General features: G+C 48.7%; 1 protein-coding gene across 2 annotated transcripts; it reads left to right on the top strand.

Annotated features, from left to right (window-relative positions):
* Positions 1–155: 155 nt before the first annotated feature.
* Positions 156–8,285, top strand: KRTCAP2 (keratinocyte associated protein 2). Of its 2 annotated transcripts, none has more exons than XM_081841403.1 (5): positions 156–459; positions 2,597–2,751; positions 6,277–6,340; positions 6,545–6,611; positions 8,098–8,285. In XM_081841403.1, exons 1-5 carry the CDS (start codon positions 171–173, stop codon positions 8,216–8,218), a joined length of 696 nt encoding a protein of 231 aa, XP_081697529.1. In that variant the 5' UTR covers positions 156–170; the 3' UTR covers positions 8,219–8,285. The 2 variants fall into 2 exon arrangements, with proteins under 2 accessions (XP_081697529.1, XP_081697530.1); XM_081841404.1 differs by lacking the exon at positions 156–459 and adding an exon at positions 461–558.
* The last annotated feature ends 15,456 nt before the right edge of the window (positions 8,286–23,741 follow it).

The raw sequence follows: 23,741 nt of genomic DNA, 5'->3' as shown, positions 1-23,741 counted from the left end.
TATTACCATCGTCGCCGCGTCGTTAGCGTTAAACTGCAGAATTCACTCAGGCCTACAAATGCGGAGGCAAGACTCGAACCCGCGACTTCCCGGGCCTGCCGGCGTTCTCCAGCTCTGGTCCTTTGTTCGCTGAATGCGCGGGTGCTCCCCCTAGCGGCCAGCCGGAGGAAATGAAACGCAGCAAAGCCTGCTATGGGCGCCGCCGGCCGCTAGGCGGGGAACGTGGCGCGACGCACGCTTCTCCGCCTCTCTCAGGCGGCGGGGAGTGCGGTGTGCGCTTGCGCGGAGGCGCAAATTACACGTCTCCGCTCAGAGGCGCGCCTGCGCGGCAGAGAGAACTCCCTCTCGCCGAGGGAAGCAGGCGCAAGAACGGCGCATGCGCGAGAGAAAAAAGAACCAGGGAACTTTGGTTCAAACCGGGAGCGGACACATCGGAGGGCGCTGCGCGGTGTATTATGGGTAATGTGGCATGGGGGTTGGGGAGGTGGGCGACATGCATGCTCCTGGCCTGGAGAGGGGTGGGCACTGCTGCCAGCCTGTGCTCAGGGCGCCTTGTGGGTGAGGAGCATGGGCAATGGTGGCAGAGCGTGTGCTTTGAGTGCAGAAGGTTCAGTCCCCAGTGGCATCTCTGGGTAGAGCTGGGAACAGGCCTCCCCCATCTGAAAGCCTGGGGAGCTGCTGCCAGCCTGTGTTGTTGTTGTTTAGTCGTGTCCGACTCTTCGTGACCCCCTGGACCAGAGCACGCCAGGCACCCCTGCCTTCCACTGCTTCCCCAGTTTGGTCAAACTCATGCTGGTAGCTTCGAGAACACTATCCAACCATCTTGTCCTCTGTCGTCCCCTTCTCCTTGTGCCCTCCATCTTTCCCAACATCAGGGTCTTTTCCAGGGAGTCTTCTCTTCTCATGAGGTGGCCAAAGTCTTGGAGCCTCAGCTTCAGGATCTGTCCTTCCAGTGAGCACTCAGGCCTGATTTCCTTAAGAATGGATAGGTTTGATCTTCTTGCAGTCCATGGGACTCTCCAGAGTCTCCTCCAGCACCAGAATTCAAAAGCATCCATTCTTTGGCGATCAGCCTTCTTGATGGTCCAGCTCTCACTTCCATACATCACTACTGGGAAAACCAGAGCTTGAACTATACAGACCTTTGTCGGCAAGGTGATGTCTCTGCTTTTTAAGATGCTGTTTAAGATGCCAGCCTGTGTAGGCAACACTAAGCTAAATGGACGCAGTATAAGGCGCCTTCCTGTATCGGGGAGGCACTGTCGCTCAGTGGCAGAGCATTGACTCGGTCCTGGGTTCAATCCCCACCATCTCCAAATAGGCCCCCACCTTCCTCAAACCCCAGAGAGCCACTGTGAATCATCAGGGACAATACTGAGCTCAGCAGATGAATGGCCTGGCTGAGTTGAAAGGCAGCTTCCTAAGCTGAGGAGAGGCTGGAGCTCAGCAGCGGATCATTTGCTTTGCATGTAGAAGGACCCAGTTCCAGTCCCCTGCACCTGTCCAGGTACGAGTAGACCAGGGTCTGGGCATCTCAGACCTGGCAGCCAAATGCGGCCCAGCAGGCCCCTATCTCATGCCCTCAGGCCGTGCCACACCACTCTTCCATATCATACACCCCCACCAGGCCCTGCTTGACATTTTCCTTGAGTGATTTTTGGGTGTCAACTTGTAAACCCAGTTTGAGTGTCAGTTGCTCAGTTTCAGGGGCAGCAGAAAAAGCGGGGTTCGTGGCACAAAACCTTTGACACCAGTTTGGAGTCAGTCAGACAGTGTTCAGTTTTGGGGTATACCTGTGGCCCCCAGTTTGAGCATCAACTACTGTGGTACCTTAGGTTACAGACCCTTCAGGTTACATACTCCGCTAATAAAGAAATAGTGCTTCAGGTTAAGAACTTTGCTTCAGGATGAGAACAGAAATCGCGCGGCGGCAGCGGGAGGCCCCATTAGCTAAAGGGGTACCTCAGGTTAAGAACAGTTTCAGGTTAAGAACGGACCTCCGGAACGAATTAAATTCCTAACCAGAGGTACCACTGTACTCAGTTTGCGGGGTGGGGGTGACAGAAAAGACAGGGTTCACGGCACAAAACTGGCACTGGTTTGGAGTCGATCGGACAATGTTGGGTTTCGGGTATTAAATTGTGACCCCAGTTTGCTGTGTCAGTTACAGTGGTGCCCCACAAGACGAACGCCTCGCAAGACGGAATACCCGCTAGACGAAAGGGTTTTCCGTTTTGGAGGCGCTTCGCAAAACGAATTTCCCTATGGGCTTGCTTCGCAAGACGAAAATGTCTTGCGAGTTCCTGCGGGGTTTTTTTCCTCCCCCCCCCCTTTTTCTAAGCCGCTAAGCTGCTTATCAGCTGATCCGCAATGGGCTTGCTTCGCAAGACAAAAAACCGCTAGACGAAGAGACTCACAGAATGGATTAATTTCGTCTTGCGAGGCACCACTGTACGCAGTTTGGGGGGGCAGTACAAAGTGTGGGGTTCATGGCACAAAACAGCCTGAAAATGTCGTGCTCACATATTAATGGTGCTTGTCCTTAGTGCTCCTGCCAGCAGAGGCGAGTGACCCTTGTCTCTCTCTCTCTCCCCAGCTGTCGGCACGGGTACGTCGTTGGTGCTTTCGTCTCTCCTGTGCCTCCTGCTCTTCACCGGGATGCAGATGTACAGCCGCCAGCTGGCATCCAGCGAGTGGCTGACCATCCAAGGGGGCCTGTTGGGCTCTGCCCTCTTCATCTTCTCCCTTACCGTATCCTCCTACGTGCAGCATTTTGCTTGGGCATTTTCAGCCAGGCTGAGGCTGTCAGAATGGGATGAGGTCAAAGGGGGCACCCATCAGCATCAGCTGATCTAGCAGGAATGTGACGCATAAAGGGCTGCAGCTCTGTACGTAGTAGTAGTAGTAATAATAATAATAATAATAATAATAATTTTTATTTATACCCCGCCCTCCCCAGCCAAGGCCGGGCTCAGGGCAGCTAACAAGCAATAATAAAAACAAGTTGAATGAATACAACTTAAAAACAAGATTAAAATACAATTAAAATATTGAAACATTAAAATCTTAAAATGCAGCCTCGTCACAGGAGGAGAAAGGAAAAGGAAAAAGAAAGAGGGGGAGGGACTCAAATTGGCTCCAAGCCAAAGGCCAGGCGGAACAACTCTGTCTTACAGGCCCTGCGGAAAGAAATCAGATCCTGCAGGGCCCTGGTCTCATGAGGCAGAGCGTTCCACCGGGCCGGAGCCAGTGTTGAAAAGGCCCTGGCTCTGGTTGAGGCTAATCTGACTTCCTTAGGGCCTGGGACCTCAAGGGTGTTGCTATTTATGGACCTTGAGGGTCTCCGTGGGGCATACCGGGAGAGGCGGACCCATAGGTACGAGGGTCCTAGGCCGTGAGGGTCTGCTTTGCGGGAGGTCCCAGGTTGCATGCCTGTCATTTCCAGGTAGGGCTGAGAACATTCTTGTCGGAAACCTAGGCGTTTTGCTGCCAGTCAGTGTAGGCACTCCTGAGCTAAGAGGGGCCAGTGGTCTGAACTGCAGCTTCTTACGTCCCTGTGTTATAAGTGGTTCAGCCTCTGCTTTGCAGTGCAGAAGGTCCCTTGGCATTTTCAGGTAGAGCTAAGAGAGGCTTCTGCCATTTTCTTCTAAATGTTTTATTTCTTCAAACGGTGCTGCGGAAGTAATATTGATTAAAATACTAAATATAAATTAACTCACCCACCCCACCCTCAGCTTGAACGCTGTTTTAAAACTCAGGTTACATTTCTTGGAAGCGCAATATATTCTACAAATAGCACTGAGAATCTTTTTCCAAACATAATATTCAAAGTGCTATTTTTCTAGAAAAAGAGGTGCCAGAAAGCAGTGTGAACACCTCCGTTGTTCTCTTAGAATGGCAATGGTGCCCACCTGAGAGGTGCCGGAACTGAATTTCAGTGAAAAAAGCCCTGATAATAATAGTAACAATAATAATACAGTGGTACCTCAGGTTACAAACACTTCGGATTACAGACTCCACTAACCCGGAAATAGTACCTCAGGTTAAGAACTTTACCTCAGGATGAGAACAGAAATTGCGCAGCGGCTGCAGCAGGAGGCCCTATTAGCTAAAGTGGTACCTCAGGTTAAGAACGGACCTCCGGAACAAATTAAGTTCATAACCAGAGGTACCACTGTACAGTGAAACCTCAGTTCTCAAACGCCTCCGTTGACGAACGTTTCAGAACCTGAATGCCATAAACCCGGAAGTAAATGCTTCTGTTTTCAAACGCGCTTCGGAAGCCAAACAGCTTCCGCTGCATGTTTTTCAATTTTCACCACTGAAATTGACATTCTCCCTTTGCACCTCAGTTGTCGAACATTTTGGAATTCGAACGATCTTCCGGAACAGATTACGTTCAACAACTAAGGTTCCACTGTAATAAAAATAATAATGTTATTATTTGTACCATGCCCCAGCCACTCTGAGTGGCTTCCAACAGATACAAAAGCATAATAAAACATCAAGCATTAAAAACTTCCTAATTATTATAATAAATAATACTAATTTTTCGTTTACAGCGTTCATTGTTTTCAATAACCTGTGATCAAAACGCTCTAGCTACAAGCAATATATATTACAGATTGCTTTACAGTTGGAGAAATAGAAATAATTCATTGCAAGTAATGTTGGGACAATACCCTCATTTGGGCCAGGAAGTTCCGCAACAAAATGTTGCAGTAGAGGGTGCTTCTGTTTAGGGAGCCAGCCAGCCAGCTGTGCCCTTCTCTGTAATACTCCATTTCGCTCCCCCTCCCACTGAGTTTTCCATTCCCCCCCCCCAACAGTAAGCCAGTCATCTGTGGTCGCTGAGCACACACAAACCTCAGAGTTCCCTCAGGCTTCCTGATCCCTTCCTCTTCCGTGTAGGTGGCATGACTTTGACTACGTAAAAGGGTTGTCACTAACCACCTGAACTTTGGAAATAGAGGGAATCACATGAAATGACATCAGAAACGTGTAACCACATGCTTTCAATTCCCCCAAAACCATTAACCCTGCCTGAATCAGCTTTCTAGAAAAGTTGGGAGGGTTGGGTTTGTTTTTTTACTAACCTCATTTTAAAGGTAAAGGTAAAGGTGGCGCTGTGGGTTAAACCACTGAGCCTAGGGCTTGCCGATCAGAAGGTCGGCGGTTCGAATCCCTGCGATGGGGTGAGCTCCCGTTGCTCGGTCCCTGCTCCTGCCAACTTAGCAGTTCAAAAGCACGTCAAAGTACAAGTAGATAAAGAGGTACTGCTCCGGCAGGAAGGTAAATGGCGTTTCCGTGCGCTGCTCTGGTTCGCCAGAAGCGGCTTAGTCATGCTGGCCACATGACCCGGAAGCTGTACACCAGCTCCCTCAACCAATAAAGCGAGATGAGCGCCGCAACCCCAGAGTCGTCCGTGACTGGACCTAATGGTCAGGAGTTCCTTTACCTTTACCTTTAAAGGACCCCTGACAGTTAAGTCCATTCATAGACGACTCTGGGCTTGTGGTGCTTATCTCGCTTTATTGGCCGAGGGAGCCGGTGTTCGTCCGCAGACAGTTTTTCCGGGTCATGTGTAGCATTATCCCTATTACATTGTCAACAGATACCTTAGATAGCCCTTTTTTAAACAAGTGTAATGTTCAGAAAAGTAATTAAAACCAATAAGCTAAAAACCAGTTTAAAACGCTAGACGACTCTCAACACATCTAGATAGTCTTGCTGAAGCAAAAATCTTTTTGCTGGGTGCTGAAAAGAGCACAGCAAAGGGGTTTTGCCTAGTGTCAAAAGGCAAGGACTTCCAACACGCAAAGATCGGTTTTTACAAGTGTGGAACGCATGTTATGTGGCACCTGCAATCTCGCAAACAAACTGGGAATTTTTATTATTTCTTAAATTTGTATACTATACCACCCTTTGTCCACAGATTTCAGGGAGGTTCACAACATTTCCCCCCTGGCCTGCGCTTCTGGGTGAATGGTTCTACTTTGGCCACGTAAAGATGGTAGACCCCAGATCTTGTCCATTTAGCACAAAGAAGCTTTCTGGGGAACTTGAAAGCTTACACATTTCTGACGTTTTTCCTCTGTTTAGCCTGAAGATGCTTTCTGGAGAACTAGGAAAGTTTACGCGTTTCTGACCTTCCACCTCAATCTCTCTTCTTTCCAATGGCCAAGCAGTGAGTGACAATCTTTATGTAGCAATAGAAGGGAGAGGATCTGCAAGGGGCTGCATGTCAGCAAATGTTTTCCTTGACATGAAACCCAGGCCTTCAACAACCTTGAAAATTTGATTTTCGGCAAAGGATTCCAAGCTAAGATCTTCCCTGAAAGTAAGCTGAACGGATTTAGGGTGATCATTTTCTTTTCAGAGAGGTGGGGGGGCTGAGAAATCGGCTGGTTTGTATGTAGCAACTGGTGGTTGGCTGATATGGGGAGGGGTTTTGGGGGGGGTTAGGGCGGGGGTTGTTTACAAAATGATAATTTCTCGTCGCTTTTTTCCCCTTGCCAAAACGCACCTCCTTCCCCCCCCGCAGTTATTACCTGCCTGCTGCTGGCACTATTTGCTTCAGGGCTGATTCATCGGGTCTGCGTCACCACCTGGTAAGAACGGGGGATTGTGTCCCAACACACAAACACACGTCGTAACAGATCTGGATTAAGGAAATCCAGCTTGCATCACATCTGAAGCTGCTGACGGGGCCAGATCAGGGGTAGAAGCCCCCACAATTAGCAGAGCAAGCAGGAAGGCCCCCAAAACATGGCCGATTGAAACAGGAATGACAGAAGCTGCCTTATACTGAATCAGACCACTGGTCTAACTCAGCATTGACCACACTGACTGGCAGCAGCTCAAGCAAGGGCTGCCAGGGACTGAACCGGGAGTCCTTCTGCTCTGTTGCCGTCCTCTCCCCTAAAAATAAAGCAAGATTCTAGTCCTCAACGTTCTGGAGCAAGGGCTGGTTTAAATAGGGAGCCGCCTTGCCTTGAGTGAGCTGATTCTCCATCAAGGTCAGTGTTGACTGCACTGACTGGCAGCTGCTCTCTGGGGTTTCAGGCAGGGGGCGTTCCCAGCCCTACCTGGTTTTAACCTTTAAAGCCCTATATGGCCTAGGACCCTCGTACCTACAGGACCGCCTCTCCTGGTATGTCCCACAGAGGAACTTACGGTCTTCAAACAAAAACATCTTGGAGGTCTCAGGCCACAGGTAGGTTAGGCTGACCTCAACTAGAGCCAGGGCTTTTTGGGCTGTGGCTCCAGTCTGGTGGAACGCTCTGTCACAAGAGACTAGGGCCCTGCGGGACTTGACATCTTTCCGCAGGGCCTGCAAGACAGAGCTGTTCCACCAGGCCTTTGGCCAGGGCACAGCCTGACTCCCTCCTTTGGCAATCTTCACAGAACTTTAGCCTAATGGTTGCCATCAATTTGAGTTGAATTAATTTTAATGAAATGATTTTAGAATGTTGTATTATTTTATTGTTTTTAGCCGCCCTGAGCCCGGCTTCGGCTGGGGAGGGCGGGATATAAATAACATTTATTATTATTATTAATATTACCTGGAGATGTCAGGGATTGAACCCAGCACCTTCTGCATGCAAGGCAGATGCTCTACCACTGAGCCATGGCCCTTTCAAAGACATTGTTACACATCTGCAGACAAGCAGCTCTTCCCTCGCAAAAGCTTGGACCATCAACATCGCCTCTCCTCTGGTGGCAGTCGGGGCTGATCGTCAGAGATGCAAACCTGGGTGCGGGGGTCAAGTCGGTCTGTCTGTAAGCTAGCCCACCGCACAACGGCAAAGATGTGCATTTGCCGGCACACCCACTTTTGCACATGGCCCCCAGGGAAATTGCTCAGAAGAGAATGTGGCCCTCGAGGGGGAAAAGATTCCCCACCACGTAACTAGGGAACCGAGCTATGGAAAGGGAGGAGGGCCTTTGGGGTGCTCTCTGTGGGCCACACCCCTTCCTCACAAGCCACGCCCCCTCCCTGGTCCTCCTTTGCAAAGCAGATGGCCCAGCCTTGAGCCCTTCCCTGCAATCGAGTCTTCCTTGCAACCCACTTACCCCTCTGGCTTCTCTTCCCAGTTTCATCTTCTCGATGATCGCCCTGTACTACATCAACAAGATCTCCTCCACGCTGTACCAGTCGACCACGCCAGTGCCTGTGGTTGCCAAGACTGTCAGTAAAGGCAGGAAGAGGAATTGAAGCGGAGGACCATCCTCAGCGCAGTCGGAACAGCCAATAAAACATTTCCTTTTTTAAAAACAAACAAGACCCCGGTCCTCTTCTGAGCTTGTTATTTCAGATAAGGATGGGGGGGGGGGATTTCCGCCCCAATGTGCTTGCATTCCAGAACAGGTGTGGGGAAGCTTTGCCTCTCCAGATGTTGTTGTGTCAAAAATCATCATCATTATTATTATTATTATTATTATTATTATTATTATTATTAATTTGCACCCCGCCCATCTGGCTGGGCTTCCCCATGCCTGGTCATCTCGGCCATGCCGCCTGGGGCTGATGGGAGTTCAACAATATCTTGAGGACTGACCCCCAAACCTGTAAGTGCATTTGGTACGTGATCCCTGATTGGTTGGGACATGTGTCTAGGACAGAGATGGGGGACCTTCAATCCTCTAGGTCAGGGTCCCCCAAACTTGGGTCTCCAGCTGTTTCTAGACTACAACTCCCATCATCCCTAGCTAGCAGAAGCAGTGGTAACGGATGATGGGAATTGTAGTCTCAAAACATCTGGAGGGCCGAGTTTAAGGAAGCCTGCTCTAGGTGTTGCAGGACTACAATTCTAATCAGCCCTGAACCATTGGCCATGCTGGCTGGGGGCTGATGGGAGCTGGAGTCCAAGAACATTGTTGAACTACAACTCCCATCAGCCCTTGCCATTGGGCTAGGGCTGATGGGAGCTGCAACATCCGGAGGGCCAGAGGTCCCCCACACCCTGCTTGAGGAAAACGACACAACTTGGGAAAGAGGGAGCAATAGGGAAGCACATGGGGGAATAGGGAAATTATTATTATTATTATTATTAATCATAATTGTACCCCACCCATCTGACTGGGTTGCCCCAGCCACTGGGCAGCTTCCAACATATATAAAAACATAATAAAACAGTACACATTAAAAGGCTTCCCTATACAGGGCTGCCTTCAGGTGTACTCTAAATGTCATATAGTTATTTATCTCTTTGACATCTGATGGGAGGGCGTTCCACAGGGCAGGCACTACTGAGAAGGCCCTCTGCCTGGTTCCCTGTAGCTTCACTTCTCACAGTGAGGGAACTACCAGAAGGCCCTTGGAGCTGGATCTCAGTGTCCGGGCTGAACAAGGGGTGGAGATGCTCCTTCAGGTATACTGGGCCAAGGTCTGTTAGGGCTTTAAAGGTCAGCACCAACACTTTGAATTGTGCTCGGAGACGTACTGGGAGCCAATGTAGGTCTTTCAAGTCTGGTGTTATGTGGTCCCGGCGGCCACTCCCAGTCACCAATCTAGCTGCCGCATTCTGGATTAGATGTAGTTTCTGAGTCACCTTCAAATGTAGCCCATGTAGAGCGCATTGGCGTAGTCCAAGCAGGAGATAACCAGAGCATGCACCACTCTGGCGAGACAGGTAAGGTCTCAACTGGTGTCATGGCTAGTAACCGTCAGTAGCTCTCCATGAATTTGTCTAAGTGTCTTTTACAGCCAGCCTAGGTTGTTGGCTGTCACTGCCTCCTCTGGGAGCCAGTTCCATAGTTTTTAAATATGCACCTCATGGAAAAGGGCTTCCTTTTATTTCTCCACGGTTTCAAGAAGTAGGGCTTGCTCCCAGCCTTACCTGGATCAAACCTGCAACTCTGCGTGTAAGGTGGACGCAATTACATACTCCAGCGGCAAGTAATACCAATATTTCAAGCAACATTGTGTTTCCGCTGTCAATCGCCTGAGTGAACAATAATGCCGTTTAAATTCCTCCTGGCTGTGAACAATGGAGACAGACGCACTTTGCCAGGAAGGGCATTTCGTAAACAGAGCTGCCACCAAGACAGCTGTCAGGTATCCATGCCAACTGGGTCGTCCTATCCCCCCCCCCAACAGCACCACTCCTATGGCTCCACTGCCAGTTGCGCAAGATAATACACCAGTCATGTCCCATTACTAATGTGCCAATAATGTGCCTTGCAGGGGGGTTGGACTAGATGACCGTTGGCTGCCCCTCCCAATTCTACGATTTCCCAGCCTTGGGTCTCTCTTGCTCTCTTGCCACCATTGTGATGTGAGGCTGCGTCCGCCAGGGGGCACTGCAGGACTGGCAGAGATCCGAGTCGTTTTTTTTTAAAGGGTCTGGATTGAGGAAGACAAGCGAAAAGCCTCTGTAGTTTTAAATCACTGCAGTTGTTGCACAAAAATAAAAGTGATAAGAACAAGCTTTGTTGTCTCTCAGGACGAAGCTTCACAAACAAAAAGAGCAGATGCACATGCGCAACAGGCCTACTATTCATTTGTTCGTAATGACAACAAACAATAACACACTTTAGAAGTGTTTTACAACAGCCCAGTAAGGTAGGATTGTTGTTTAGTCGTGTCCGACTTCGTGTCCCCATGGACCAGAGCATGCCAGGCACTCCTGTCTTTCACTGCCTCCCACAGCTTGGTCAAACTCATGCTGGTAGCTTCGAGAACACTGTCCCACCATCTCGTCCCCTGTCATCCCCTTCTCCTTGTGCCCTCCATCTTTCCCAACATCAGGGTCTTTTCCAGGGAGTCTTCTCTTCTCATGAGGTGGCCAAAGTATTGGAGCCTCAGCTTCAGGATCTGTCCTTCCAGTGAGCACTCAGGGCTGATTTCCTTAAGAATGGATAGGTTTGATCTTCTTGCAGTCCATGGGACTCTCAAGAGTCTCCTCCAACACCGTAATTCAAAAGCATCCATTCTTCGGCGACCAGCCTTCTTGATGGTCCAGCTCTCACTTCCATACATCACTACTGGGAAAACCATAGCTTTAACAATACGGACCTTTGTTGGCAAGGTGATGTCTCTACTTTTTAAGCTGCTGTCTAGGTTTGTCATTGCTTTTCTCCCAAGAAGCAGGCGCCTTTTAATTTCATGACTGCTGTCACCATCTGCAGTGAGTAAGGTAGGATACAATACGATAATTATCTTCCTTTTGTAGGTGGGGCGAAAGGAGGGAGGTTGTGGCAGAGACACAATAAAGCCATGAAGGAATAAATTGGTTTTTAAGGTGACACAAGACTGTTGTGGTCTCTCTCCCCGCCCCCCCCCCATTTTATCCCCAAATCCATCCTTTGAGGTATAGGTTAGGCTGAGAAACAGGGACTGGCCCATTGTAAGCACCCTGGCTGAGTGGAGGACTGAGCCCTGGTTTCAGAGTTGAACCCAAACCGTCACACCATACTGACTCTCCTAAACACACTCACCTGGGAATAAACAAGGAGGGTTACTTCTGATTCCTAGGACTGCAGTCGCACACACACTGATTTTGGAGTAAACCCCATTGAAGCCAATGGGACTTACTCCTGTCCTGACACAGGGCTGGACGGATCCATCAGAAAATTGTACAGTCGGAAGGGACCCCAGGGGTCATCCAGCCTGACCCGTGCAATGCAGGAATTGTAGCTCAATCCCCGTCCCGTTCTCTCCAATTCTCCTTTTTCCAACCTTAGATCCATTTCTCCGCATTTCCTCGTGAAAACGTGTCAGAGTGTAACGTGGATTTTTCCTCACACGTTTCGTTTTGACTTAACGTACAGATTTCGGCAATGGATTCTCCCTAACAGAATGCATTTTGTTTGTTCTATATGGTCATGAATATATATATATATACAGTATACATCTTTATCCACAAGGTACACATTTTTGGCAACTACCATTTGGCCCGAGACCTGCGCTGCGAAATTTGGAGAAGGGTGTGTTTCGAAAGAAGGCTGCATTTTGGCTCCTGCATCCTTTCAGAAAGACAGAGGCCATCTGTTCTGGATGCTTTATCTGAGATTCCTGTATTGCAGGGGGTTGGGCTAAGTAGTAGTAATAATAATAATAATACAGTAATAATAATAATAATAATAATAATAATAATAATAATAATAATACAGTGGTACCTCAGGTTACATACACTTCAGGTTACAGACTCCACTAACCTAGAAATAGTGCTTCAGGTTAAGAACTTTGCTTCAGGATGAGAACAGAAATCGTGCTCCGGCGGCGCAGCAGCAGTGGGAGGCCCCATTAGCTAAAGTGGCGCTTCAGGTTAAGAACAATTTCAGGTTAAGAACGGACCTCCGGAACGAATTAAGTACTTAACCCGAGGTACCACTGTATTTATTTATTTATTTATACATACATACATACATACATACATACATACATACCCCGCCCATCTGGCTGGGTTTCCCCAGCCACTCTGGGCGGCTTCCAACAAAATATTAAAATACAATAGTCTGTCAAACATTAATAGCCCTTCCAACTCTACATATACATTTGGGTGGGCGCCCCTTCCCTCTCTCCCTTGCAGATGTCAGACAGCTCTCCTTCCACAAGCTCCCTGCCCCACCTCTTGAATTTCAGCCTGGGGGAGCAATTCGGGCCGGGATGAAGACCACCTCGCCTCTCCCCCTCCGCAACAAACCTGCCCCAGGTAGGTTCAAATGTCAACCCCTCCTTTCGAACACCAAGGCCTCCTTCCACCTCTGACCTCTGTCCCCCAGGCTGCAGGGAAAGAAAACAGTTGCCAGCCTGAGATTTTTTGAGGGGGGAGGCCAAGGGTTTAGCAACAAGTGAAGGGGGGCTGAGCCCCCTTCCCTATTCAGCCGCATTCCAGAGCGAAATCGCTCAACGCTCCTGTTTGTTTTGTAACTCAAACCTCTCCACAATTGCCTGTCTGCTCCTGTCCATGTTAACTTTCTGCCAGAGCTGAAAACCGATCCAGTTTCCCCTCAGCTCTTTTTGGGGAGGGCAGGGGGCTTTTCTCAGAAAGAAGCTGCGTCCTGACTGAGGAAGGGGCTGCGAGGTCTCCTTCCCACCCACCCTGTGCAATTTGGGACACGGGTGCAAAAAAAAGAGAGAGATCAGAGAGTAGGCGGGCATATTTTCCGAAATATTATAATAATTCAGGAGAGCAGGGGCCCTGTTCGCAGCCGGAGGGCCACATTCTATCCTCTGAGGGCCACATGCCAGGGTGGCTGGGGCCAGAGGCCAGAGTGCGCAGAGCAATGGGTGCGAGATTTTGCTGTTGTTCGGGAGGCTTGTGTCCACACACTTAGACTGCCCGAGACACAATAAGCAAGAGACACAGCAAGGAATTCAAGGGCAAATTCCAGCCAGGCAAAAACACTCAAGAAAGGTCCAAAGCAGGGACGGCAAGGGGTTGTGGCAAGGGGAAAGAGTTTGAAGGGCCAAACAGCGGGACTCAGAGGGCCAGGTCCTGAATTTCCCCACCCTTGGCAGAAAGTATTTGGGACTGTTATGGGGGCCATAAATAGAGACCTATACATTGGGACAGAGAGAAGCGGTGGGAAAGGTTTCTTCCCCAGCACGCCTTCCCCTTCCCATCCCATAATATTTAGAGCTCAGGATCTCCCTGCGGAGTTGATATGCAGCAGAAAAGGAGAGGATTAGTCGCATAATCCATTGGCGGAATCTGTTGCCGCAGTGGAAAATGGGCTCAGACACCTCTGAAGGGGGATTAAGGCAAATTAGGGGAAGAGGAGACGCCCGTCCATGGCTGGGTGGGGTTGGTCATAAGAGCGAGACGCAACCCTCCATATCTAAAAGCAGTCTATCTCCCTATGCCTTATTGCTGGAGGCAGTCAGCAGGGCAAAGCCTGTTTCGTTCCTGCCCGGCTGATGGGCTTCGCAAGAGGCGTCTGCCTGGCCTCAGCAAGGAAACAAGAATTTAGGCTCAACGGGCCTGTTAGCCATCATGGTTAGGAGCCGAGCATCCCTGCTCAGAGGCAGTCTACCTCCGGGTACCAGTTTCTGGGTGGCGAACAGGAGCCAGGAGGGGTGAAGGGGATACTGAGTGATCCTTCACATCCAGGATCAGCCAAATTTCTGCCATTGGAGAGCAAGATGGGATAGCTCAGTCGGTAGAGCATGAGACTCCTATCTCAAGGTTGTGGGTTCAAGCCCCACACTGGGCAAAATGTGGGTTCCTGCATGGATTGGAATTGCCCAAAAAAGATGTTGGATTATTTTTGTATGCCACCACAGCGGTAAGACTGCTATTAGCAAAAAAAAAAAAGGAAATCTCAAGAAACACCAACGGTAGAAGAATGGCAGATGAAGATGTTGGAGTTTTGGGAGCTGGCTGACCTGACTGGAAGAATCCATGGACAGAAAGAGGAGGAATACCAAGAAGATTGGATGAAATTTAAAGAATATTTAGCCAAATACTGTAATATAAGATAATTCAGAAGATACTTGAAAGTATTAAACAGGGCTAGGATTATAATATGAATGTTGTATAGTAAGATGGATTTAAGACAATAAGGAAAGAGATGAAGATAGTAAATGGAGGGAACTGATTGTAATAGAAAGATGTTTGGGATAATTGTTACAAGGGAACCTAATGAAATTCAGTTAGGGGGGATTTGAGGAAGTCACGTAATAACGGAATTTAAAATGAATATAAGAAAGAATTTTTTTTTTCTTGTAGTATTGTAGTGTGTGTTTTGTTTTGTATGTTTTATTCGTTATAGATGTAAAAAATCAATAAAAAAAATTGTGGAGAAAAGTGTGGATTCCTGCCTGGGACCAAATGATTCTTGTGACACCTTCCAACTCTACAATTCTATGAGCCAGGCTGGAAGGACACAGGCCATGAATTTAAAACTATGGGACTACAGGGGCTGATCTGGCCATGGCATTATTGACGGCCTTCTTTATAAGCGGAGCCTCCATGGAGAGGGGCAGTCTATCTCCATGCACCTTTGGACAGCCAACAGGAGATGGCAGTCCTGATCAGTGGTATTCCTAGTAAGAGCCAGCCGGCCACTTTGCTGGACTGGGAGGGCCAGAAGGGAATAAGACCCCCGCCGGGTGCAGAATATTTCCCACCTGCGTTCAGCCGAAGTTCAAAGCCTGAAGCACAGGGCTCAGCAAGAGTTTTAGAGGCATTAGACCTGGACCACACAGATGTTCGCAGATCCTTCCTCCCCACCTCTTCATCTCCTGGGTCTTTTCTATTTTCCCCGCACAGCCTTTGTCCCAGGATCGCCTTTCCTCAAGTTCCAGACTCCCAGCGCTTACTCATAACACAGCTGTGCTCCGTAGGCTGAGCTTTTTGAAAACGCAGCATATGGCTCACTGCTCTGGGAGACGCCATGGATGAGTTGCCTGCCTGCCTGCCTCGAGGGGTCGTCGTAGGGACTGGTTGGAGTTCGCAACGCTGATCAGGATGTGTGTGTTTTTTACTGGGGCGCTGGTTGAAGACAGACAAGCTGCTCCACCCTGCAGGTTTTAAGGGTTATGCAGACTATTGGTTGTCTGCAATCTTAGCCCTACTGAGAGTAGTCCCACTGACATTAATAGACCAACTTAGGAAGCAGCTGTGAGTTTTCATCTGTTTGCAGTCTATTGCTATTTAAACTTTGTGGAAGTTTTAAATTATTGTCATTAATTTTTCCTGTTGATCTTTTCGTTCTACCTTTTTGAAAATCACTCTCTTTTTTTACAGTCAAGGGGCATATCAATTTTATGAGATAAATTAATTTACGCGCATTACCGTAATTTTCTCTTTTTTGTAACAGTATTTTGTTCTTTTTTTCCATCTAGAAAGTTACAATGGTTACTCAACAATTATATTCCAATTCAAAAAAACTAGTGACATTTGTACTCACCCAAGGGACGCAGGTGGCGAAAGGGACACGGGTGGCGCTGTGGATTAAACCACAGAGCCTAGGGCTTGCCGATCAGAAGGTCGGCGGTTTGAATCCCCGCAACGGGGTGAGCTCCCATTGCTCAGTCCCTGCTCCTGCCAACCTAGCAGTTCGAAAGCACGTCAAAGTGCAAGTAGATAAATAGGTACCACTCCGCCGAGAAGGTAAACGGCGTTTCCGTGCGCTGCTCTGGTTCACCAGAAGCGGCTTAGTCATACTGGCTACATGACCCGGAAGCTGTACGCCGGCTCCCTCAACCAATAAAGCGAGATGAGCGCCGCAACCCCAGAGTCGGCCACGACTGGACCTAATGGTCAGGGGTCCCTTTACCTTACCTTTAACATTTATGTTTAATTTCATCACACTAATTTTCAGTGGGTCTGCTCACCCTATGTCTATAGCCCCTAAGGAGCTCAAGATCAAGCTGGCATACAGAGCCACTTCCCCTCCTTTTTATCCTCACAACCCTGGGAGGTAGGCTTGGTCAATGGGCAGTGACTGCCCCAAGGCCACCCCAGTGAAATACGTGGCCGAGTGCTGGATTTGAACCCTGGCCTCCTAGGTCAAAACACTATGCAGACTCTCCTGTGCACATATTTAACTGCAACCCTATAAACACATACCTGGGCACAACCTCTCCAGGAAAACAAAGAAGCTTACTTCTCCTGACCTAAAGGCTGCCACCCCATAAGTGCACACTTTCCTGGGAGTAAGCCCCGGGATCGCCTGGAGAGGATGGCACCAGGCTGCTTAAAAAAGAAAAAATAGCCTTATTCACACGGCGCATAATTAAACTGTGTAATCGGCTCCCAGGAGAATTAGTGATGGCCAGCAACTTTGGATGGCTTTAAAGAGGATTAGATAAATTCATTCAGGAGACTATCAATAGCTACTAGTCAGAGCAGCTTATATATTTGCCTCCAGTATCTGAGGTAATATATGGAGCGACAGAATAATTTTGCCACAATAAGGAAATTTTGTCCACGGTATGAATATTTCCCACCTAGTCGCCGTGACACTTTGGCACCCGATTTGCGAAATTCTAACAATTCCAAAATGCAGATGTGCTTTCACTTTCGCAAGATTGAATATACTGCCTTCGGCTGTACTTGAGGGTTGGTTTCAAAAAATTCCACTGCGAAAAAGAATGGTTCTGTCCATGTGGAGATGGCAGAATGGAGTCGGTGGCTCATGTGCTTCTGGCTTGCAATCTTTATAAAGATTTGAGGAGCGAGGTTATTACCCCTCTATTATTGTCCATGCCGGGTCGCTCAACAACCATTGCTACCGTGTCCTTTCTTTGAACAGATCAAGATGGTCAGGTGACAGCAAAAACTGCAAGGTTTTTAATGGGGGCAATTAGAATAAGATCTATTATTAATGTAAACCTCCAAAATGTATTTTGTGTAGTTAAGTTTCTACCTCTGTCTGCAGTGTTGTTGTTTAGTTGTGGCCGACTCTTCGTGACCCCCTGGACCAGAGCACGCCAGGCACTCCTGTCTTCCACTGCCTCCCGCAGTTTGGTCAAACTCATGCTGGTTGCTTCGAGAACACTGTCCATCCATCTCGTCCTCTGTCCTCCCCTTCTCTTTGTGCCCTCCATCTTTCCCAACATCAGGGTCTTTTCCAGGGAGTCTTCTCTTCTCATGAGGTGGCCAAAGTCTTGGAGCCTCAGCTTCAGGATCTGTCCTTCCAGTGAGCACTCAGGGCTGATTTCCTTCAGAATGGAGAGGTTTGATCGTCTTGCAGTCCATGGGACTCTCAAGAGTCTCCTCCAGCACCATAATTCAAAAGCATCCATTCTTCGCCGATCAGCCTTCTTGATGGTCCAGCTCTCACTTCCATACATCACTATTGGGAAAACCATAGCTTTTACTATACGGACCTTTGTTGGCAAGGTGATGTCTGTCTGCAGTACGTACTATTTTATTGCTATGGCTAGTGGCTAATGTAAATAAAGATTATTATTGTTCTACTAGCCAGAGCAGCTTATATATTTGCCTCCGGTATCTGAGAAAATATACCTCTGAACACCAGTTGCTGGGAATCTGTTGCTCTCAGGTACTGCTTGTCGGCTTCCTATTGGGGCACCAGGTGGGAAAAGGATGTTTAGCTAGATGGGCTTTTGTCTGCATCCTCTTAGACACATAGAATTGTAGAATTGGAAGGGACCCAGGGGTCATCTAGCCCAACCCCCATAATTCAGGAACCTTTTGCCCAACTTTGGGTTCGAACCCATGACCCCTAAGAGTCTTATGCTCTACCGACTGAGCTATCCTGCAGAGATATTCTTAGGCTCTTCTTATCATCTTTCAGGGACACGGGTGGCGCTGTGGGTTAAACCACAGACTTGGACTAGGACTTGCCGATCAGAAGGTCGGCGGTTCGAATCCCCGCGACGGGGTGAGCTCCCATTGCTCAGTCCCTGCTCCTGCCAACCTAGCAGTTCAAAAGCACGTCAAAAGTGCAAGTAGATAAGTAGGTACCGCTCCGGCGGGAAGGTAAACGGCGTTTCCATGCGCTGCTCTGGTTCGCCAGAAGTGGCTTAGTCCTGCTGGCCACATGACCTGGAAGCTGTACGCCGGCTCCCTCGGCCAGTAAAGCGAGATGAGCGCCGCAACCCCAGAGTTGTCCGCAACTGGACCTAATGGTCAGGGTTCCCTTTACCTTTACCACCCTTCAGAGAAAAGCGGCCAAATCCTGCAGAGATCTTTAAGGGTCTTACAAGATCTTAACAATCCTTCTGAGGGGAAAAAGGAGATGCACCCTTTTCGCACTGGGGATTCTATGGCGTGATCCTCACTAAGATTACAACTCTGATGCAATTTTAATCTCCTCTTCAAAAAAAGATCGTTCTCTTACATCCCAGAAAACATATTGGCGTAACTCCTAAGCAGCCAGCAGGGTCAAGCATGATGGGAGTTGTAATCTGCCAACATCTGGAGGGCCGCAGGTTCCCCATTCCTGATTTAGAGGATCCAGAAGCCCTGCCTGGGATCAGCCAGGGCATTCCACAGAAATCCGCTTGCTCTGCTCCCCCTCTACCCTCTCTGTTTAGACCTGCACAAACAGCCAGGGAAATCCTAGGAAAACCAGGCAGGTAGGAGCAGGCCCAAGCGCTGAGAATCTATTTACTTGACATTTAAAACAAGGGCAGATATTGTCTCCTTTTTTCCTCCCCAAAGGGAGGCAGGGCTGGAAAATAACCACCTGCCCTCCTCGCCTGCTGAGATTGGACTCCAGGCGACCAGGCGCATTGTATATTTTTGCAAAGTGGAAGAACATTGTTTCTTTTTTTTTTAATCACTTTCGGGCTAACGGAAAGGTCCCCCCAAAAACCAAGTACAGTGGTACCTCAGGTTAAGTACTTAATTCGTTCCGGAGGTCCGTTCTTAACCTGAAACTGTTCTTAACCTGAAGCACCACTTTAGCTAATGGGGCCTGCTGCTGCTGTGCCGCCAAAGCCCGATTTCTGTTCTTATCCTGAAGCAAAGTTCTTAACCTGAAGCACTATTTCTTTGTTAGTGGAGTGTGTAACCTGAAGCATATGTAACCTGAAGCGTATTTAACCCGAGGTACCACTGTATATACACAAAGTATCAAATGTGGTGACAGTAATAATAATGCAACAAAACAACAACACCACAAACGGCTTGTAAGTATAAAACCAAATTTACTAGAATAACAACTAGAATAGAGATAGACTTGTAACCATTCAAGCCGAGCCAGCTTTCAATTAGGTCTGGGAACTCAGAAAAGACACTGCGATTCCTGGCTTTCCCCCTGCCTGCTGCCCACAACTCTGTTCAAGGGCGACAAAGCAGGTTGAGCCCATGTGTGCGGCGCATGTTCTCAGCCACCACCTCATGCGCCAAGGGCCAAGGCACTTTAGAGTCCCTGCTACCTACAAGAAATGACATACATTCATTGGGTTCTTATGACAGGATCTCTCCTGGCTCCGTCTCGCTGACTGACGGAACAGGTGGAAGAGCCTCTCCCAGGCCAAAAAAAAGCTGAGATGTTAACTCTTGGGTGTGTGCAAAGAGATGTATCCTGAGTGTATAATGTACATTCAGCATCGCAGGCGTAAACGTCTGTCTCAGGGCTGCTGTGTGAGCATCCTTTCGTTGCTGTGCTGGTCCGGGGGGGGGGGTTACCGTGGGGCGAGGTCCAGGACCTGAGTTGAGGGTCGGCAGACAGTCCTCCTCGGGCGAAGCGGGGTCCACAGCGAGAAGCCGGGCAAGGACAGGAACTCTGGGGGAAACAGGACTGGATGCTGGCCAAAACAGCTCATCAACGACGTTGCTCCCGCAACCTGGGACCGGGCTGACCGGCCTTTATCTTCTCTGAGGCCAGGGGCGGTCCCGGCCCCCAGGAGACCCGCCTCTCCTGGCCTTAAGGCGAGCACTTCTCCTGGGAGAAACCAGTTCCCTTCGCCTCTCTGCCCTTCGCCTCTGCAGTTCAGGAGAGGCTGAAGGGTTACTGGGCCCAGGGGGAGACTCACCTGCGGGCACTGAGTCCTCAACCACCTCTGGAGCCAGAGTGGATTCACCTGGTGCCTGTTCCTGAGGATCCGGCACAGGTGCAGGCGCTTCAGAATCAAGGCCCTGCCCCAGTTCAGCCGGCCCTGGAGGCGGGGACTCCTGTGCAGGCTGGGATTCCTCCGGTTCAGCCTCTGAATCGGATTCCCAGGCCATCACAGTTGCAACCTACCGTATTTTTTGCTCTATAAGACTCACTTTTTCCCTCCTAAAAAGTAAGGGGAAATGTGTGTGCATCTTATGGAGTGAATGCAGGCTGCGCAGCTATCCCAGAAGCCAGAACAGCAAGAGGGATTGCTGCTTTCACTGCGTAGCGATCCCTCTTGCTGTTCTGGCTTCTGATATTCAGAATATTTTTTTTCTTGTTTTCCTCCTCCAAAAACAAGGTGCATCTTGTGGTCTGGTGCGTCTTATAAAGCGAAAATTACGGTAATCATCTATTTTGGGGCGGTGTTATTTGTTTCATTTCCCCCTCCTTTTTCCCTTTTTTAAAAAATTATTCTTTGGTAGCCAACGAAAAATTCAAGCTACACAGAAAAGAAAGTCGCAGCAAATAAGCCAAAATTCCTAACCATAATCGCCACAGCCTGGAAGGACCAAAATACAAAGATGCAGGGATAATTAAAAATTTACTCACACTTACTTGTGGGATAGTATTTATGAATAATTGGGGGGGGGGGAATGTTTGAACGAACTTTTGTCAAAAAGCCCGAAGCATTTCTTTTGGGTTTACCATCGTCAGATATCCCAAGCAATAAAAGAAGGATATTTTTATATACGACTACAGAGGCAAGAATGCTTATTGCCAGAAAATGGAAGGGGGAAGAGATTCCAGTAATTCAAGAGTGGCAAATAAAGTCATTTGAATACATTGAGGTGGCTAAAATGACAGAAATAATTAGGTTTTGGTTTCGGGACGGACTTCCGGAATGGATTAAGTTTGAGAACCAAGGCACCACTGTACTGACCCAGGTGGGCCAATTTGGTCTGATTCTGGAAAATGCAGCTCTCTGTGTGTCAAAGCCAAAGCGAAACCAGATAGAGGAAGAATCATGGCTGTTTTTGCTGTAGTTACCAGCATGGGAGAGAAACTAGCGGGGGTGGGAGGTGGGGAGTCAGAGATGGGGCAGAAAGTGCCTGGGGGCAACTGAGGTTATTTCTCATAAATGATGGACTGCATGGAGCAGCTTTCCCCGTCCTCTTTCGGGACGTCATTTCTCCAACAGCCTGACGCACAACCCAACCTTTGGAGTGGAACAACCTCAGCCAGAGGAAAAACCCATAATATTCAAGCCGGGGCACGCTTGAGGTGGTCTGGGGAGGTAGAGTTCTTCTTGTTGTTGTTGTTGTTGTTGGTCAGAGAGGCACGTTCTAGAGGCCAAGGCTCCTTTCCAGCCGAACTAGATCAGACTGACCCAGCTTGGACAGGGTCAGCTCAGAGTTCAGAGTTGGAAGAGGCCTCCGAAATAATCTAGGCTGGGGGACCTTTGGTTCATCGGAGGCTGCTGGGCTCTGCTTATCCCTGCCAATTGGCCATGCTGGCTGGGGCTAGCCCAAAAGCCTCTGGGGGGCCGTGAGCTCCCCATCCGGGCTTTAAGGTAAAGGTAAAGGGACCCCTGACCATTAGGTCCAGTCGTGACCAACTCTGAGGTTGCGGCGCTCATCTCGCTTTATTGGCCGAGGGAGCCGGTTTAACCCACAGCGCCACATCCCAGCTTTACACCCCTGCAAATGCATTTAACATGTGGTCCCTGATTGGTTGGGATGTGTGTCTAGCAGAGGGACGGGGAGCCTGCCAGACACCAGCTCTCTTATTATTATTATTATTATTATTATTATTATTATTATTAGTTTTTTAATATATCATTTTCAACAGTCATTCAACATAGGTCACATCTTATACAGTTTTTTTCGGACTTTCAGCAACTACACCTGAAAATTTTCCAATTTTTCCACTTAGTTTACATTTCTTAATTTCACTATTGCTTTTAATATCTATTGACTCTTTCATCATAGCCTTCTTTACAATATTTCATATATTCCTCCTTACAAAACTTCTTGCAGTCCTACTAGCATAATCTGTTGATTACAGTTGCTTCTCAAATAGTTCACATATTTATTCCAGTCTTCTGAGAATCTCTGGTCCCGCACGTTTCGAATCCGGACCCCAGCTCTCAACATCCCTGACTACAGCCCATCCCGGATGGGGACTCCAAGAACATTGTTGAATCAGAACCGCAACTCCCAGAATCCAACCAGCTCAGTATTGTCCACACAGACCGGCAGCAGCCCTCCAGAGTTTCAGGGAGGGGAAATTCCCAGCCCTAATTGGATGCCAGGGCTTAAACTTGACTTATGGCCCACTGACTTCACAAGCAGTGCTTGAGATATTGAAACAGGTTGGCTGTCTGTGTGTCTGTCAGGCACGCTGGAGTTGCAATTTTCCAGCGTCTAATTACAGTTTGATGTCCAGCAGAGTGCTTCTACGTTGCATGCATTAGGGTTTAACGATTTCATCCCGTTTACTAATTGCATGTTTAGTATTTATTGCCGTCTAATTTGCTCCCTTAAATTATTCCTATCAGAGATGTGGCAAGCTGCACATCAATGCCAACCTTTTTGCTCGGTGCCAGGGAAGCCATCAGCGTCAGAATTCCTACATTTAGTGGTGGGGTTGGTCTAGATGAACTTGGAGGGCCCACCCAACTTTGACCATCCTGTCCTTTTGCCCTCTGACCACCTCCCCAACTTGCTGAAGTTAGCTCCGGCCCTCTGAAGAAGCTGTGGAATTGAAACTGATGAGAGGGCAGGATCTGGGCGATTGCCCTCAGGGTGCTAGATCCACCCTCGTTCAGGAGGCAGACGGGTGCCGGGCTGAAGGAGCAGACGCCACCTCCATAGCTTGGAGATTCCCCCGCCAGGTTTGCTGGTTTCAGCAGTTTTTCGATAAGCTTCAATCCCCACCCCCCTTCCAAAGTCTGTAATCTAATGAGAGACACATTCCTGGACAGACGCCTTAAGGGAGATCTTTGCAGACTGCAGCTGTCTGCTTCAAAAGGCTTTGCAAAGGGAGAAAAGCAGGCATGTGGAACACCTGGCAGTTTGTGTATGCTCAGAGGAAAGCCGGGTTCTGCCTTCTGCTGAAACAGGACTGCGCCGATGAAACTGATTAGTGAGGTGGTTCAGAACAGCCAAAAAATGCTTCTTCACACAGCACAAATTTATTAACTGAACCAGCTTGGGCTCCATAACGCTCCACTTTGAGTGGTCATCACCCCCCCCCCCAAGAATTCTGGGAAC

This window comes from Podarcis erhardii (genome assembly GCF_964252035.2).
Source record: "Podarcis erhardii genome assembly, chromosome: 15".
NCBI classification, from domain to species: Eukaryota; Metazoa; Chordata; class Lepidosauria; order Squamata; family Lacertidae; genus Podarcis; species Podarcis erhardii.
The sequence above is the reverse complement of the archived record's forward strand: the minus strand, read 5'-3'. Positions and strand labels throughout refer to the sequence as shown.